The sequence below is a fragment of the Notamacropus eugenii genome, chromosome 1, assembly GCF_028372415.1.
Source record: "Notamacropus eugenii isolate mMacEug1 chromosome 1, mMacEug1.pri_v2, whole genome shotgun sequence".
Classification (NCBI taxonomy): domain Eukaryota; kingdom Metazoa; phylum Chordata; class Mammalia; order Diprotodontia; family Macropodidae; genus Notamacropus; species Notamacropus eugenii.
The window spans coordinates 177041247-177057177 of record NC_092872.1 but is presented as its reverse complement, the minus strand read 5'-3'; the positions used below and the strand labels follow the sequence as shown (position 1 = coordinate 177057177).

Sequence of the window (15931 nt, the reverse complement as noted above, 5' to 3'; positions counted from 1 at the left end):
TATCACTAGGACAAATCACTCACCAAGTCCTACTCTGGTACCTAACTCTGGTGGGAAGATTTCGTTAGGTATATGAATATCATGCCAGCAGAACATAAGTTCTGGAAGGTCCTATTCAAGCTGGAAAGTTCTGGATGGATATATATGTGTATATGGATCTGGTGTACGGGTGGTGTGATTGTCATCGAAGGTATTTTTTCAATCACAGCATATCACAAAGACATTCCACTGAATGGTAGAATGTCACAAGACAGATTTTCAAAATACTGAATTAGCATGCTAACACAAACCTTACTGAACAAAAATTACTTACCTGAGTGAGAAGCATAAAGGCATTATCTGCCCTAAGATGTTTGGTGAGAAAATCCACACAATGTGCTTCTAAAGCTGGAACTGCATATTTCTTAGCAGTATAAAGAGTTGTCATGACTGTTTCTGGACCAATCTGAACTTCATCTGAATAAAGAAATCTGGAAAACAATTTCAAAAATGGAGAAATTATCATCAACAGGCCCATTAGTATGACAGGATTTTAAAAACCAGTAATATTTACTCACATACCTTATTCTGGGCACAAGCTAACAAAACTATAAGGAATCAAAAGCCTAATATTCTAATGTAGTTAGGCCTGCCATCTTCAAGCAGTTCCACATTAATGAATTTCATGATGCTTTAATTTTTCCTTTTAAGTATCCAAACTTAAAAATGTTTAACCATATTTTATTCAAATTAATCTAAAATGCAGCATTTCCTTCTCCACTTTAGTTATCAGGACATACTATTAAACTTCTGTGGATTACTAGGGTTATCACTATGTACACTGTGGTACTATGAAGTACCACAAGGGCAGGACTTGGTCCATATATAAGGTCTGTTTCACATATATAATACAAGTTATGTTGTCAGCATATTCAATCCAGTCACCAATTCAATTTTATAGACATTTATTAATAAGCACCTATGTGTTGGAATCCTAATAAAGCTGCCCCCAGTCCCAATATTCTAACTTCTTTATGGACCCTGCTAAATAGCAGGCATGTCCTGATTTAACCACACAATCTGGCTTTAACCACACCACAGGCTGCCAGATCCAATATAGCCACTGCCCCTAACTGGACACTGCTCCCAAATCCAACTCACATATCTGAACATGTATGTCTTTGCACTCAATCGCAATCACATCATCCATTTTAGCCTAAGATAGGACCACAATGCTTCAACTATCCATCTTGAACAGATAGGATCACAATAGCTAGCCAATCAGAAAGCAGTACAACTAGGATATTTGACCACCAAACCATAGAAGGGACTCCTCCTCCATTAACTATTCCCTTAACCTCCTCCTGCCCTTTTAATATTCATAATTTCTGTTGCATAAGCAACATCATTATCTTGTAAAATTGGCTGTCTTGTCTTACTAAATTGCTAGTTCCTCTTTGAACTCAGACTACTTCTGAGGGGTGTCAATTGTCAATAAACGCCTGTACTTGGTTTAAAGGTGGCCTGACTTTGAATTCTTTGAGACAATGCCACTACAACAGACCAAGAAACCACAACAGTAGGCATTATGGATAAAATCAAAATGGCATAGTCCTTACCCTTTAGGAGTTTACAATCTATTAGAATTGTACATAGTTAAGAATACGTATATAGTATATAATACAAGATAGAAGGTGATAGTGGACAAAGCAAAGATCCAAAGAACCCAATTAACACCTGCGGGGGGGGGGGGGGGGGGGGGACGACACTTGCAGTTGAGGGATTAGGAAAAGCTTGATGGAAGGAGACAGTCCTTGAGTGGAGTCTTAAAAGAAGAATTATGACATGAAGAAATGAAGAGGGTACTGGCCTGCACAAATGCAAAGGAACAGGAGACAACAATACTGAGTCTGGTGAACAGCTGCCAGTCTGAGTCATAAGTGTATAAAGAACAGAGTGAAAGAAATGAGAACTGAAAAGGTAGTTTGCTTTTTATAGGGACAGGGAGAAGGTTGGGAGGGATGACAGAGTTAGTGACTGTACTGTCCAAAAAAATGTGAAAAGAAATAAAAGCAGGTCATTGAAGCATTTTTTAAAATGCACAAAAAGGAAAACAGAGAAGTTCTGAGGAAATAAGATAAGCAGGATAGATTTTAAAGTAACATGCAGTTTATGATATACTTATTTTTAAAAAGCAAGTTATACATAATAGAAATTCATGGTTTCACATATAATCCTCTTTTTAGGTTCTACTTTGCATAAGGAAATGTTCTTTTTTTGGCATTATCTAAAATCAGAATTTTTAAAATGGGAAAAAAACGTAATTTGAAACCAAATTGTGACAGGCTTTAAATGTCAAGTTAAGGAATTTTATTTTATCCTCCAAGCAATGGAGAGATGGATGCTAAAGTTTTCCCAGTGGAGAATGACCTGGCATGATGCAGTACAAACTTCAAATGGACACAGTTTAAATGCTTCATCTAATATTTACTATGTGACCACAAACAAACCTCTTAAATTCCCGGGAGCCTTCTCATCTGTAAATGAAGATAATATATTACTGAAATAGCACCTACACCTCACAGAGTTATTGTGAGTTTCAAATGAAACCCAGATTTCAATTCTACCCTTAATAGCTATATGATCTGAACCATAGTTTCCTTAGCTGTAGAATAGAATCATTTTTCATTTGTGTCCTAATGATGGGTTGATAGGACCTGGACTCCTAAAAGGAAAAGACCATGTCTTTGAAAACAATTCCAGCCGCCCAAAGCATCAGGCCCATTCCAGCCCACCCAGATCAGTTAATTAGCTCATTTGACAGTCCTTTCACTGCCCCTCCTGGACTACCCCAGACTACTGACCATTTCTTCATCCCATCCAGATCCTTTCACTGTCCTTTTTGTATTTAAGCATCAGTCTCATCCCCACTAAGTTGTAGATTCACTAGCAATCTATCCTGCTTCTATTGGCATTACAGTAAGCCTCGCCACCTTGACTGGAATGCCTGAGTGCTTGAATTCATTACAGGTGAACTGTACCCTGACATTTCAGGGTTCCCAAACCCCAAACTGCATTATTAACATAGTGCCTTTTTGTACATAATTGATGCTTAATAAATGCTTGCTAAAATGAAAATATGAGTCAGAAAGGGAATGATTAATGGAGCAAGGTACTGGAGGAAAAGGGTTTCAAGGTGTTAGTTAACCTTGAAAGAAAAAAGACCACCTTCTGAAACTGGAAATGAGAGAAGAGGCACAGAACTGAGAAGCTCATGTCAGATGACCTCTGTCTACTATTCCTGGAAGGCAATTTCTTTCTCATCTCTGCCTTTTAAAATACTTAGCTTTTCTCCAGGTCCAGCTAAAATGATCAGAACTTTTCCTGATGCCCTCCAGTGGTCAGTGCTCCCTTCAAAATTATCTTATGTAAGTATCTAGGTACATCTGATATGTAAGTTTCTTTAAAACAAGTACTGTTTCCTTTTTGTCTTTGTTATCAAACAGTAGAAAGAGCCCTGGCCCTGGAGCCAGGAGACCTGGGTTTAAATCCTACTTTTGAGGCTCACCAACTGTGTGACTTAGGGCAACTCTTAATTTACCTGGGCTCCTTTTTCCTCATCTGTAAAATAAAGAGTTGGGCTTAATCGCCTTTCTAGTTTTAAATCTATGATTCTATGGCTTCCCAATGCAAAACAGTATTGCCTTACACACTGAAGGTTTTACTCCTTAAAGAATTGAAAAGAACTTACACCTCCTGTTGCGGGGCTCATTTGAACCCTCCCGGGTTATTGTGAGGATCAATGAGATAATAATGGTAAAGCACTTACTATATGCCTGGCACATATTAGGCATTATACGTTAGCTATTATTATTATCATTGAATGGGGGCCTTGAACCCCTAAATGGAAAAGACCATGTCTCTGAAAGCAACCCAGCCTCTGAAACTTCCCACACAACCCAGGCCCTGAACCCAGTCCCTGGCATTCCCCTGAGGCATCAGGCCCATCCCAGTCTACCCAAATACTCAATAATCCTTTTAACTGTCCTTTCATTGTGGCCCTACCTCTTACCTCCTTTCATGGTCGGTACCTGGCCCACCCCAGGCTACTTGCCACTTAACAATTTACTTAACCTCTCTGGGAATTAATTTCTCCATCTATAAAAATGGTGGTAATGGTAATAATAATCACACAATAACAACACAGGGAAAGTCAAATGCAAGAAATTTATAAAGTGGTTTGCAAACATCACAGTGTTGGTGGATATCTGAGATGGTCCTCACTCCAAGTCCTGTGCTTTATCCATTAGATATAGCTAGGTGGTTGAGGGGATAGAGCTCTGGCCAGGAGTCAGAAACATTTGAGTTCAGATCTGACCACAGACACATACAAGCTGTGTGAACCCAAGTCACTCACTTAACCTCTGTCTGCCTCCCTTTCCTCAGCTACGAAATCAGGATAATAACAGCACAATGTATGGCATATAGTGAGTGCTATATAAATGCTTATTTGCTTCCCTTTCCTTTCATGACATCACACTGTCTCAATTTCAATTATATTTTACCTTTTGGATTCACTTCCTCATTCCAGCCTGTAAAACTTTTTGATCCTGATTCTGTTAACCAAAATGGGTGGTCTCCTAGATTTGTATCAGTTGAAAATTTGATAAGCATGCTATTTATGCTTTCATTCAAGTCACTGATAAAAATATCAAACAGCACACAGCCTAGCACACATATACATGGAGGCACTATATTGGAGAGTCCCTTCCATGTTGGCCTCAATACATTAATGACAACTTTGGGGTCTGATCAATCAATTTCAAATTCACCTAACTATAATATTATCCATTTGTAATACAGAATGCTCTCATTTCCCAGAGGTTTTTCCTAAAATCATACCCCAAAGCTAAGTGACCACAATGTTTTGAGAGACTCAAGTGACCTTGAATTCCAGACTAACCACGAGGATGGGTCTATGAAATAACAACTTTGTCCTCTTTCTCATATGGCTGTGAGAACTGGACCCATTACCCATCTAACATCTGGCTCCATCACTTCTGTCTGTGAGCTCTGCTCATTTGTGAAGTCTTGGATGATAATTAATCTAACAGCACTGAAGCACTGTTTACCATAACAGTGGGTGTAGGGTATGTTCAGGGAAGACCAGTACCTCTGGTATGACGGCTGCAGAGCCCTTTTCAGGGCAGCTTTCCACCTTCTGTGTCCACCTGTTCCACCCAACTCTCATCTGTCACTCCAAGAAGCTGTACCATACTCAGCGGCCACACCCTGGTAAATTGTTTTGGCAGACAGGCCAAACCAGGCTGAGGGTAACTGATGGGTCTCAAACCCGTCAGTGAATGGGGGACAGGGCCGGGGCGGGGGCGGGGGGGAAGGGGTCCTCTACCCCAAGCATGTGAAGACTTCCCTTGATGGAACAGGTGGATAAGAACAATTTGTTCCATTGGCCATGAAGGCAGCTGAAGCAGGCGATGTGGAGCGCTTAGAGCTTGGTTACACATGGAAGACGCCATCCTCTACATCCTGAGCCATCTCCACTCCTTCATCCCATCCAGATCTTGCTACAGTCTTTCAAATTCAAAGATATACTAGAAATCTTGCCACTACTCTGACTGAAAGAAGGCTTGAGTGATCAAATTCTTTCAAGGCAGACCCGACCTGTACCTTTACCTTTAGGGGATTCCCAGCACCCCAAACCACAACGTTACTGTTGTTGTTATGCACAATGAAGGGCTATTGTTAAATATTATGATACTTCCCCAGGGTCACAATATCATCCTAGATTTGTGTGTCATAGACTCCTTTAGCAGTCTGGTAAAACTTAAGGACCCCTTTTCAGAGTGCTTTTAAATGCATAAAATAAAATACATTTATTAAGGGTCTACTATGTGTTAAGAGTCGAAGATACAAAAAGTGGCAAAAGACAATATATCTCTTCTTAGGGTCAAGTTTGGTCATTACGATTTCATGGGCATTCAGTTTCCATTGCGTTTTTGTTCTTTTAATGTAGTATTACTTTCGTTTGGCTTTCTTCACTTTTCATCAGTTCATGAGACTTCCCATTACTCTACTGCACTCATCACAATGTTTGTTGTTGTTTGTTCTTCATTCCCAAAGAGGACCATGACATCAGGAAGATGATGCCAGGATTTCCAAGTGAATTGAATTTAAGTGAGGGGGGGATGTGCAAGGTTACCAGTCTCACTTTCTCTTCTGGAGCCATCTGGATCCAGGGGCAAGATACAGACCAGGGCAACTGGAGGCAGCTTCCTTATCATACTATTTACTACAGCACAGTAATGTTCTATTACATTCATATATCACAATTTGTTTACACATTTTCAAACTGATGGGCGTCTTCTTTGTTTCTACTTCTTTCCCACCACAAAAAAGTGCATATTCTAAAGTGTTGTCTACTCAAGCCTCCCAACACAATCCTTCTAACCTTAGTTGCCCCATAATTTAGAGAGAATAATGCCAATTTCTCTGCTCACTTTCTCTACATTTCCCCAATCCTTTAAAAATATCTTCTTTCTCCTTTACACCATTCTCTGACTCATCATTCTTACCAATAATCATCCCCATTTACTCTTTTTCTATTGCCTACTTTGCTGTTATCCACAAATACAACCAAGTCTCCTCCTTCCTGGGGGTAAAAAAAAAAAATCGGACAATAGAGCCTACTACCCTTCAAGCTACAAAGCTTGTACTTTTCATAGCTAAAATCCTAGACTAAACCAGGACAAATGACTGTGAGAGTGTAGAGAAGGGGACAGTTGCAAGAGATAGCATGGTGGCAGAAACAATAGGATATGGCAACTGATGAGACATGAGCAATAAAAGAGAGAGAAGAGGAGAGGGTGACTCCATAGTACCAAATCAGAGTGACTGGATATGGAAGTTAGGAAGAGGACAGAGTTTGAGGAGAATGTAGTAAGCTTTTAGACATGCTGAATTTGAAAGCATAATTTTAGCTAGTATAGGCCTTTAAGGTTTGCAAAGTGCTTTATATCTGTTATCTCATTTGATTCTCATAACCCTGAGAGGTAGGTGCTACTATCTCCATTTTACAGCTGAGAAAACTAAGGGACATCACTGTGACACTGCCCAGTGTCACAGATAGTAAGTGTCTTGAGGTTGGATCTGAACTTGGATCTTCCTAACTCCAGGCCCAGCACTTTATTCACTGAACCACAAACTACATCATCAGAATCCTGAGATTTACCACACATAGACAAAAGGAAGCTATAAGTAAATGGAAGTTGACTTTCAGGTTTTCTTTGGAGAAGCTTCCTCCCCATCCTCCCAACCCACCCAAAAAGGAACATGAAAAGCTGGTGATATCTTAAGTCGAAAAGCAACAAGAAACATCACTTCATGGAACATATGCTTGGTGAAGAGCTCATTGATCAAATGAGTTAATATTTATAAAGTACTTAGTCACAGTCACTGGTACATAGTAGGTGTTTAATAAATGCTTCCTCTTCCCCCCTGAAGGATCTGCAAAAAGATCATGAAAGAAATCACAGCTTATACACTTAAGATCTACTGCAGAGAATGAAGAGGTCAAGGAATTTTGAGAACTTTGTGAGATTCACCAAGTACATCAATATGTACTTTGATATTTGGTAACTTCATTACAAAACTGGGAATGGGTTAGGATGTCAAGAAATATACTGGAAAATATGGATCAGGAACAAGAAATGAGGGAAACCAAAGACTACATAAATGCCCCCCATATCTATACATCATGAATATTTTCTTTGAAAAGAGAACTATTAGTTCCGGATGTGATGAGTACCACATCAGATCATAAAAATCAAACTGATTCAATTAATAGTAAATAACTTGTTCAATCAGTCATCTTCTTACAATCGAAATGCTGCTTAAAGCAAAGTCAAAATTAATAAAAGTTTCTTAATCAGTAAATACCTGACTTACTAGCCAAAAGGGGAGAAATGGCAACAAAATAGTAAGTAAAATTTCAAGAGATTAGACTAGAAACAGAAACAGATTCCTGATGGCAGCATATTGACTTAACAAAAATCAACATTGTTCTACTATGTTTTTATTTATTTTTGTTAAACATTTCCCAATTATATTTTAATCTGGTTCTCTCACTAGGGAGTTTTGGTGTCCATCCCAGCCAGTGTGAGTTTGAAACTTCTGATTTAGATTGTAAATAAACTATTTTGAAATAATGGTCTTATAGAGAAATCTAATGGGAGATTATGAGGCATAATTGACTCATAAAATATACAAAAGCAGCTGACAGTAAAAGCACTATATAGAAAGCTTGATGAGAAACTCCATTAAGCAAAGCCATTTCAAGGATATTTAGGGGTGAAGGATGGAGGGAAAAAGCATTTACATACTGCCTACTGTGTTCCAGGAAGTATACTAAGCACTTTACAAATATTATTTCATTTAATCCTCACAGCACCCTATGAAGTAGGCTCTATTATTACATTTTACAAACAGGAAACTGAAGCAAACAGTGGTTAAATGACTTACCCACGATCACACAATTAGTGCCTGAGGTTACATCTGAACTCAGGTCTTCCTGACTCCAGGCACAGCTCTCTCATATTAACAATGTGAAAATTAAAACTAAATATTACATACTCTGAACTATTTTTTAAAAATAAATTATTTATTTTTAGTTTTCAACATTCACTCCCATAAGATTTTGAGTTCTAAATTTTCTCCCCCTCCCCAAGATGGTGTGCAATCTGATTTGGGCTATACATATGCATTCATATTAAACACATTTTCAATGTTGTAAAGAAGAATTAGAAACAATGGAAGAAACCAGGAGAAAGAAGAAAGAAAAATGAGAGCAAATAGTATGCTTCAATCTGTATTCAGACTCCACAGTTCTTTTTCTGCATGTAGACAGCATTTCCCATCATGAGTCTTTTGGAGTCGTCATAGATCCTTGCACTACCAAAAAGAGCTAAGTGTATTAAAGCTGGTCACTGCACAGTGTTGCTGTTACTGTACACAATGTTCTCCTGGTTCTGTTCACTTCACTCAGCATCAGTTCATATAAGTCTATCCAGGTTTTTCTGAAGTTTACCTGCTCATCATTTCTGAACTATTTTCAAAATGCAGTTTAAAAAATGTTTTCATTTATTTTTTAAAGTTTTACAGATACTTTTGTATTTATAGCATATTCTTTTTACGTCCCTTCCCACTGAGCCCATTCTTATAACAGAAAAAAAAATTAAATAAAACCAAACAAGCAACAACCCACATTCGAAAATTTATGCAACTTATGTAGTTTCCAAACTCTCTACTCAGAGGAGAAAGGAGTATCTTACCATCTGTTCTTTGGGACCAAGATAGATTATAATTGATCACACTCTGGCAGTCAATGGGAGTTCTTTCACTTTATGTTACTGCTATCACTATTTTATTCTGTTCTTTTATGTTTACATCATGCAGCACCAGTTAGTTCATACAGAGTAATCCCATCTAGGTCTTTTCTCAATTCCTCACATTTGTTGTTTCTTGCAATATAATAATACAGTATGATATTCACATGTCACAATTCATCCAACCATTCCATCTTTAATGGTCACCTACTTCATTTTGTGCCCAGTTTTCTGCTACCACAAAAAGTACATAGTCCTTTTAGCTAAAAATAACATACAAGTTCTAAAGACAAAGGGCAGATAAAAAGAATTTATCAATAAGTCCTCTCCTCTCCCCATATCCAAATGATTAAAACTTCCACTAACACCCCACCTTACCCTCTGCCTCAATGAAAGACAGAGACAGAGAAACAGACAAGTATGGCATAATGGGAGTCAGAAAGCCTGGTTCTAGACCTGTGTGTTCATCCTTCGTTGCCAAAGAAGACCATGCCATCAGAGAAATAATGACATGACTTGCATTTGACTTTGTTTTTTGAGTGAGGCAGGGCCGTGCAGGTCACCAGCCTCACTTCTCCTCCAGAGCCACCTGAATCTAGTGACCAGATATTCATCAGGATGACTGGAGATGACCCAGGATGAGGCAATTGGGATTAAGTGACTTACCCAAAGTCTCTCAGCTAGTGAGTGTCAAGTGTCTGAGGTGAGATTTGAACTCAGGTCCTCCTGACTCCTGCACTGGTGTTCTATCCACTGTACCACCTAGATATACAACAAACTAGTTGTATGACCTTAAGTAAGGCCTGTCATCTCTCTGGGATTCATATGGATTACATGACTAGAAAACAACTATCAAGGCACTTCTTTAATAAACAAAAACTGAGATAAAAAGAGAAGAGTCACCAAAAAAAAAGAAGCCAAAACTATACACACTGAGACAGAAATAAGTATTAAAGATACTGTTATTGATCTATTTCAGAAAAGAGTGTTCAGTATAAAACAACCTAGCAAAGAAAATTTAACAAGCAACAATAGTAGAAACACTACTGGCTAAAGCAATCAACTGAAGAAAAAAACAAACATGCAAACCAGCATTTAACTTATAGAAAAAAAGCACAACTAGAAACCATACAAGACACAAAATATACAAAATATTCATGCTAAATAACTGGAATCTGGTTAAAGTGCTACACACTATAATGTTCATTCTAAATAAATGGGAAAAAAAATTCTATCTTACTATATAGTCCTACTAGCACTAAAAATCATTAATAACACAAAAACTATGTTACCTAACTGGAAATGTTCGTTGCTACAATCCAGTAAATGTGAGCTTTCCATTCAATGACTGCACTCACAAAAATGTAATATGGGTGAATAAGGAAGACTAGATCAACAAGTCAACCAATTCAAACAAGTGATATGTGGACAATTAGAATAGATAAAAAAGTAAAGGATCAAAAACAACTGAACTTATTCCAGTGACAATGACTAAAAATGAGGATATTACAAAAATCAGAATAGAACGTGAACTAAAACCTGCATACACTCAGCCCATTAAAGATAGATATTAAACTTACACCTAGCAACACAACTAGGAAGTGACTTTGGACTACTAGATTACAAAGAAATACGAATTAACTTCAAATACTTAGTAAGGGTCTAGGAGGTGACTTGGGACTAATAGATAACAATGGAATACCAAATATCTTCAAATACTTAGTAACAGTCTGGAAACAATCATGAAAAACTATATCACATGGTGACAAGCAGTGCCAAAATAGGACTGGAGAGAAGGCATGTCTAGAGCTATTAAAGCCAGGCAAGACATCTAAGCAGTTCTCGCTATGGACCTGAAGGCTACAGCTGCAACCTTTGGGCAGCCTGAAAGGACCTGAACCACCAGAAACAGAGATTTCATTGCCAACACTGACTCAGGATTTCTACTGGGAGTGGTTCTTCTCAGAACAGCTTGATGCCTAACACAAACTAGAAAAGGTAAGCAAAGCAACATATTCAACCAATACCAATAAATAAGAAGTTAACCAACTATTTTCAATTTCAGGTTACACACCACATAGATACAACTACCTAGGACCAACAAATCCATTAGATTAAGCAGCTAAACAACTTATCAAACAATACAAACTTCTAAATGAACAAGGAGTCAACCCTTACATCTACAATCCAGCAGATGACAAATTCACTGAAGCAAAAGAAAGAGCTGTGGACTTAAGACGGCTGGATAGGAAACAGTGTTCAAAGCAAAAAGAGCAGTTTCCAACAGCACCAACACCTAACAAGGTAAAAAGACAAACTTTACTAACTGAACACTCTAAAATTAAAAAAAAACCTAACCAATCAGGTGGTAAAGACAGCCACCATGACATATATTTGTTAACTGAGCAAGAAAACTTTAAGCAACAGCTAGTTTCACAGCAATAACAGAACCAATAAAGCAACATTAACGCAGTAAGTGAAGATGCAGTTACTACATGACTTGGAGGAAATGGAGGGGAGAGGGTTAAGGGAAGTGGGGAAATAGGTGTAAGTACTGGGGACTTTTTAACACAACAGAACAGAAACATGAGGAAGACTGTTATCATTACACGTCATGCTGGCAGGCAGATTCACTTAAACGTACGATAGTGAGTCGTACCACTACCAATGCAACAACATTCACCTCACCTAGATCAATACAAAATGACAGCAAGCATGCACAAATCCTAACACCATGAGCGCTGACCAATGCTAACGGATGGAGAGGATGGCTAAATTCAGCAGATTTTCAACACCTAACAACACTTTAAACTTATTAGAACTAGAACAAGAAATATCTAAATTAGCAATTACAACTGTGACTGAAACGAAACTAAAAGGCCAAAAGCAAAGCAATGTAATAATGATCTAAGTGCAGCACTACAAGTAGCAAAAGACACAAACAACAAATCCATGGGGATCAGACAACATGACACTAGAAACACCAGGATACTTACCATGGGAAACCAACCAACTAAAGCAACTTCACAGTTTTAACCAAGGTACAGGAACAACTAACCCAACATCAAGATTAGATGTAGACAGAGCAGAAGCACCATTTCTAACTATAGAAAACACAACACCCACTGAAATGATAACAGGAGATCACTTTCCTACTGCAAAGTACTACTTTAAACCAACTAGACTAACAAAAATTTGGCAATTAGTTAGGAGAGTACACAAATAAAACCTAAATACACAGAAGGACAGAGTAGAAATGCAACAAAAATTGGGATAGACAGTGGGAGGCACAACAGAAAACTACTGCAGCAAAGCTTATGGGCAGAGAGAATTTACATTTGGCTTTAAATTTCCAGAATATTCTTTTGTGACAAGCAGAAGTGGTCCAGCTATATCACTCAACACCAGAGGGAACAGAAAATGCCTCTGAATCAGCTGATTCAAATTATCAGCAAATAATAACTATGAGTCATAACCATAGATCAAAAACAGATCTTGCTAGATACATAATAAATCATCCTTTGATGAAAAACCCAGGAGAACGGTACAAGATAGAGTAAATGACACATCACCAGCAACAGAAGAAACACTACTATGTACTAGTAAATACATACATTAGTAAATACATACACACATGGACACGGATATACGACCCAGGACCCATATATCCAAATGCAAGTATATGGGATAAGCAACCATAAATCACATACAAACCAACACTAAGAACCGCACCATACTTATGTGAAAACAATTCACCAGGGCAAATATTCATAAAACTGACACCAAACTGGACAGATAAATAGAACAGTAGAACAGTAACATGCTAAGTCAGTAATGAAACAGAGACTAAGAACACCAAAATATTGGAACTCACACCCATTTTGTCAACCAAAAGCTGACACTACAAACTTCTGGAAATATTTCCCAGGGAAAATTGGAAAATTCTTTATACCTGTTATGAATGGAAGAAAAGTGCCAAAAATAATGTAGTAAAATGTGAGGTGACTTCTAATCAGTTAATACTGTGTATTAAAATAAAAATACTTACGGGAAATGACAGTTAAAATGTTAAAACAAAATAGTCTCTCTATTTTCTACTGAAAACCAATACTATGAAAATGCTTTGAATTAAGGGAGTGGGGGTGGGGAATTCCAATGCATTCTCCCTCTTCTTCTCACTCATTAACCAATTCAGTTTCCTTGGGACTAAATAATCTTTATCACTTCAAGCTCTTAAAAAAAGTATGATTCTATAAAATTTTACATTGCACCTAAACAGAGAAATTTTACCCCCAAAAGTCAATGAAAAATTACACTGATTCTGAAACTTGGGATAGCACAAATTAAATGTTAATGTAATGTATTAAATGCTTACAACATTAGTCAAATTTACTCATTTTAAAGGTTTTATACTCCTAATAACTAAAAATTAAAGTTATTTCAAGCAAATTGCAGCTATTTAAGTTATAGATCTTGAAAACCTTATTGAAGAAAGATGCCCAACTTTTTCAATTCAACAAGTATTTATTCACCAACAAAGGCTAGCTAACTTATCATCTCAAACTAACAGTGATAAGAGAGTGTATCATTTTATTCTCCTGAAATTCAAAATAAGTCATACTTTTCAGAATAAATCCCAATCCTCCTAAGGGCAAAGGTTCAAATGCCAGTTTTTTTAATTGTTACCTGTAACCTGGCCACTTTACCTCCCTGGGGCCTCAGGTACTTCACCAGTAAAATGAGGGTACTGTGCTAAAATATGTATAAGATTTACTCTGATTCCAAATGCTTTGACCGCATAATTTTATAACAAACTATTAACTTGTAAATTTCAATGAAAAAAATGAAACTGCATCATATTTATTTTTTTGCCTAAAACATCTTGAAAGTCACTTTCCAAAGCACTGGAAACTGAAATAACGTTCCCCACCCTCATTTACTTCCATTTAATGGTGCACAAATTATGGGGAACACGATAGATGTAATGCAATTTATTTAGAGAGTAATCAGGAAAGGATTTTCTGGCAATAAACAGAGTGGGGGCTCCACTTCCCCCAGTAAGCTTCCGTATCCTATCTAAATGCCAAAATACCCGGATCAGGAGTCTGACAGAAATCAATACTACCGTTCATTCATACTTAGAGTCACTGTTACATAACTCGCTTGGCATACTTGTTTGTATGTACTCTCCCACGTTAGACAGTAAGCTCCTTGAAGGCAGGGGCTATCTACTGCCTCTTTTGGGGCTGGCACAGTCATAAATGTTAGATAATGTTTAATAACTTAGACTCTGATTAATCAGAAATCGTCCTCGAGGATGCTCCAAAATGACAAGACAACAGGAGATGACGGCGTCACCTTGGGAGCAGTTTCGCGGCTGCCCGTGTACAAAACAGTCTGACCTTGACGGCAGGGGGCCCGCCCCAACAGGCACAGGCCCGCACAGGTGCCACCCGGCGTCGGTTGGCACATTCGCTCGCCAGCTCGGTACAGCGAACGTGGCTCGCTCACAACGGGAAAGGAGGGTCAGAGGTCTTCTGGGAAGGTACCAGGGGATATCCCTGCCCGCCCCGTGCCAGCCCGCCCCGCGCCAGCCCCGGCCCCGGGCAAGGCCGCCCACGGCCGGCGGGCCCCGGGGGCCCACTCACCTCAGCAGCGCCAGGAAGGCGGCGGGCTCCACGTCGGGCAGCTCGATCTCGGCCGAGGTGGTGGCCATGCCGCCGTTGAACATCGCGTCGAAGACGGCGCTGCCGGCGGCCAGCACGAAGCGGTGGGCGGGGATGCGCTGCGGGCCCCCGGCGGCGGCGGCCCCCGCGCCCCCGCGCCCCTTGCCCAGCACGAAGCGCACGTCGCTCAGCAGCTCCGTGTTGAAGAGGAAAGCGAAGCGCTCCTTGAGCGACGCCTTGGTGGCCTGCCAGTTGTACAGCGGCTCCCGCTGCAGGGGCACCGGCACCGCCGGGCCCTGAGGCGACAGCGGCGGCGGCGGGGGGGGCGGCGGGGGCGGCGGCGGCGCCAGAGGCGGCTGCGAGGAGGCCCCGGCGCCCTTCTCGGCCTCCGGGCCCAGGAGCGAGTCCCCCGGAGCTGGGACCCCGATTCCGGCCATGCCCTAACCGCCGCTAAACCCTCCGGACTGCGCTCCGCGCGACGGCTCAGCAGGCGGTCCGGGCCCCGGCTGCCATGTCCCGCTCCGGCCCGGTCGGGCCCAGTCCCGGGCCCAGGCCGCTGCTGCGAGGAGCCTGCCTCTCGCAGCCGGTTCCGTTGCGTTTGCTTCCGAACCTTCCGGGAGAGCGCTACTTCCGGCCGCTACCCACGGGAGGGGGGAGGGGCGCCCACGCACGCGCCCCCGAGGCCGACCGGAGGAGGGGCGGGGGAGGGGCAAGGAGCCGGGCGGCGCGCGCCCCTAAGGCACCGCTAGGGGATGCCCGCGGGCGCCCCCAAGCTGCCCAGGAGCCGCGGCTGCGCAGAAGCCTCGAACTGCGGCGCGCTGGTCCCTGCACGTCGCCCCGCCCCCTGGCGGAAGGCGCCCCTCCCACCGAAGGTATCCCCTGCCC

General features: G+C 40.5%; 1 protein-coding gene across 1 annotated transcript in view; it reads right to left on the bottom strand.

Annotated features, from left to right (window-relative positions):
- The window catches only part of BTBD1 (BTB domain containing 1), a 43490-nt gene extending 27843 nt beyond the window's left edge, over positions 1-15647 (bottom strand). Inside the window, exons 1-2 of the mRNA XM_072619642.1 lie at positions 15029-15647; positions 314-470 (exon numbers count right to left, since the gene is read on the bottom strand). Of these exons, the coding sequence (XP_072475743.1) occupies positions 314-470; positions 15029-15483 (612 nt within the window). The 5' untranslated portion in view covers positions 15484-15647. The remainder of the gene's footprint in view (positions 1-313; positions 471-15028) is intronic.
- Positions 15648-15931: the final 284 nt, after the last annotated feature.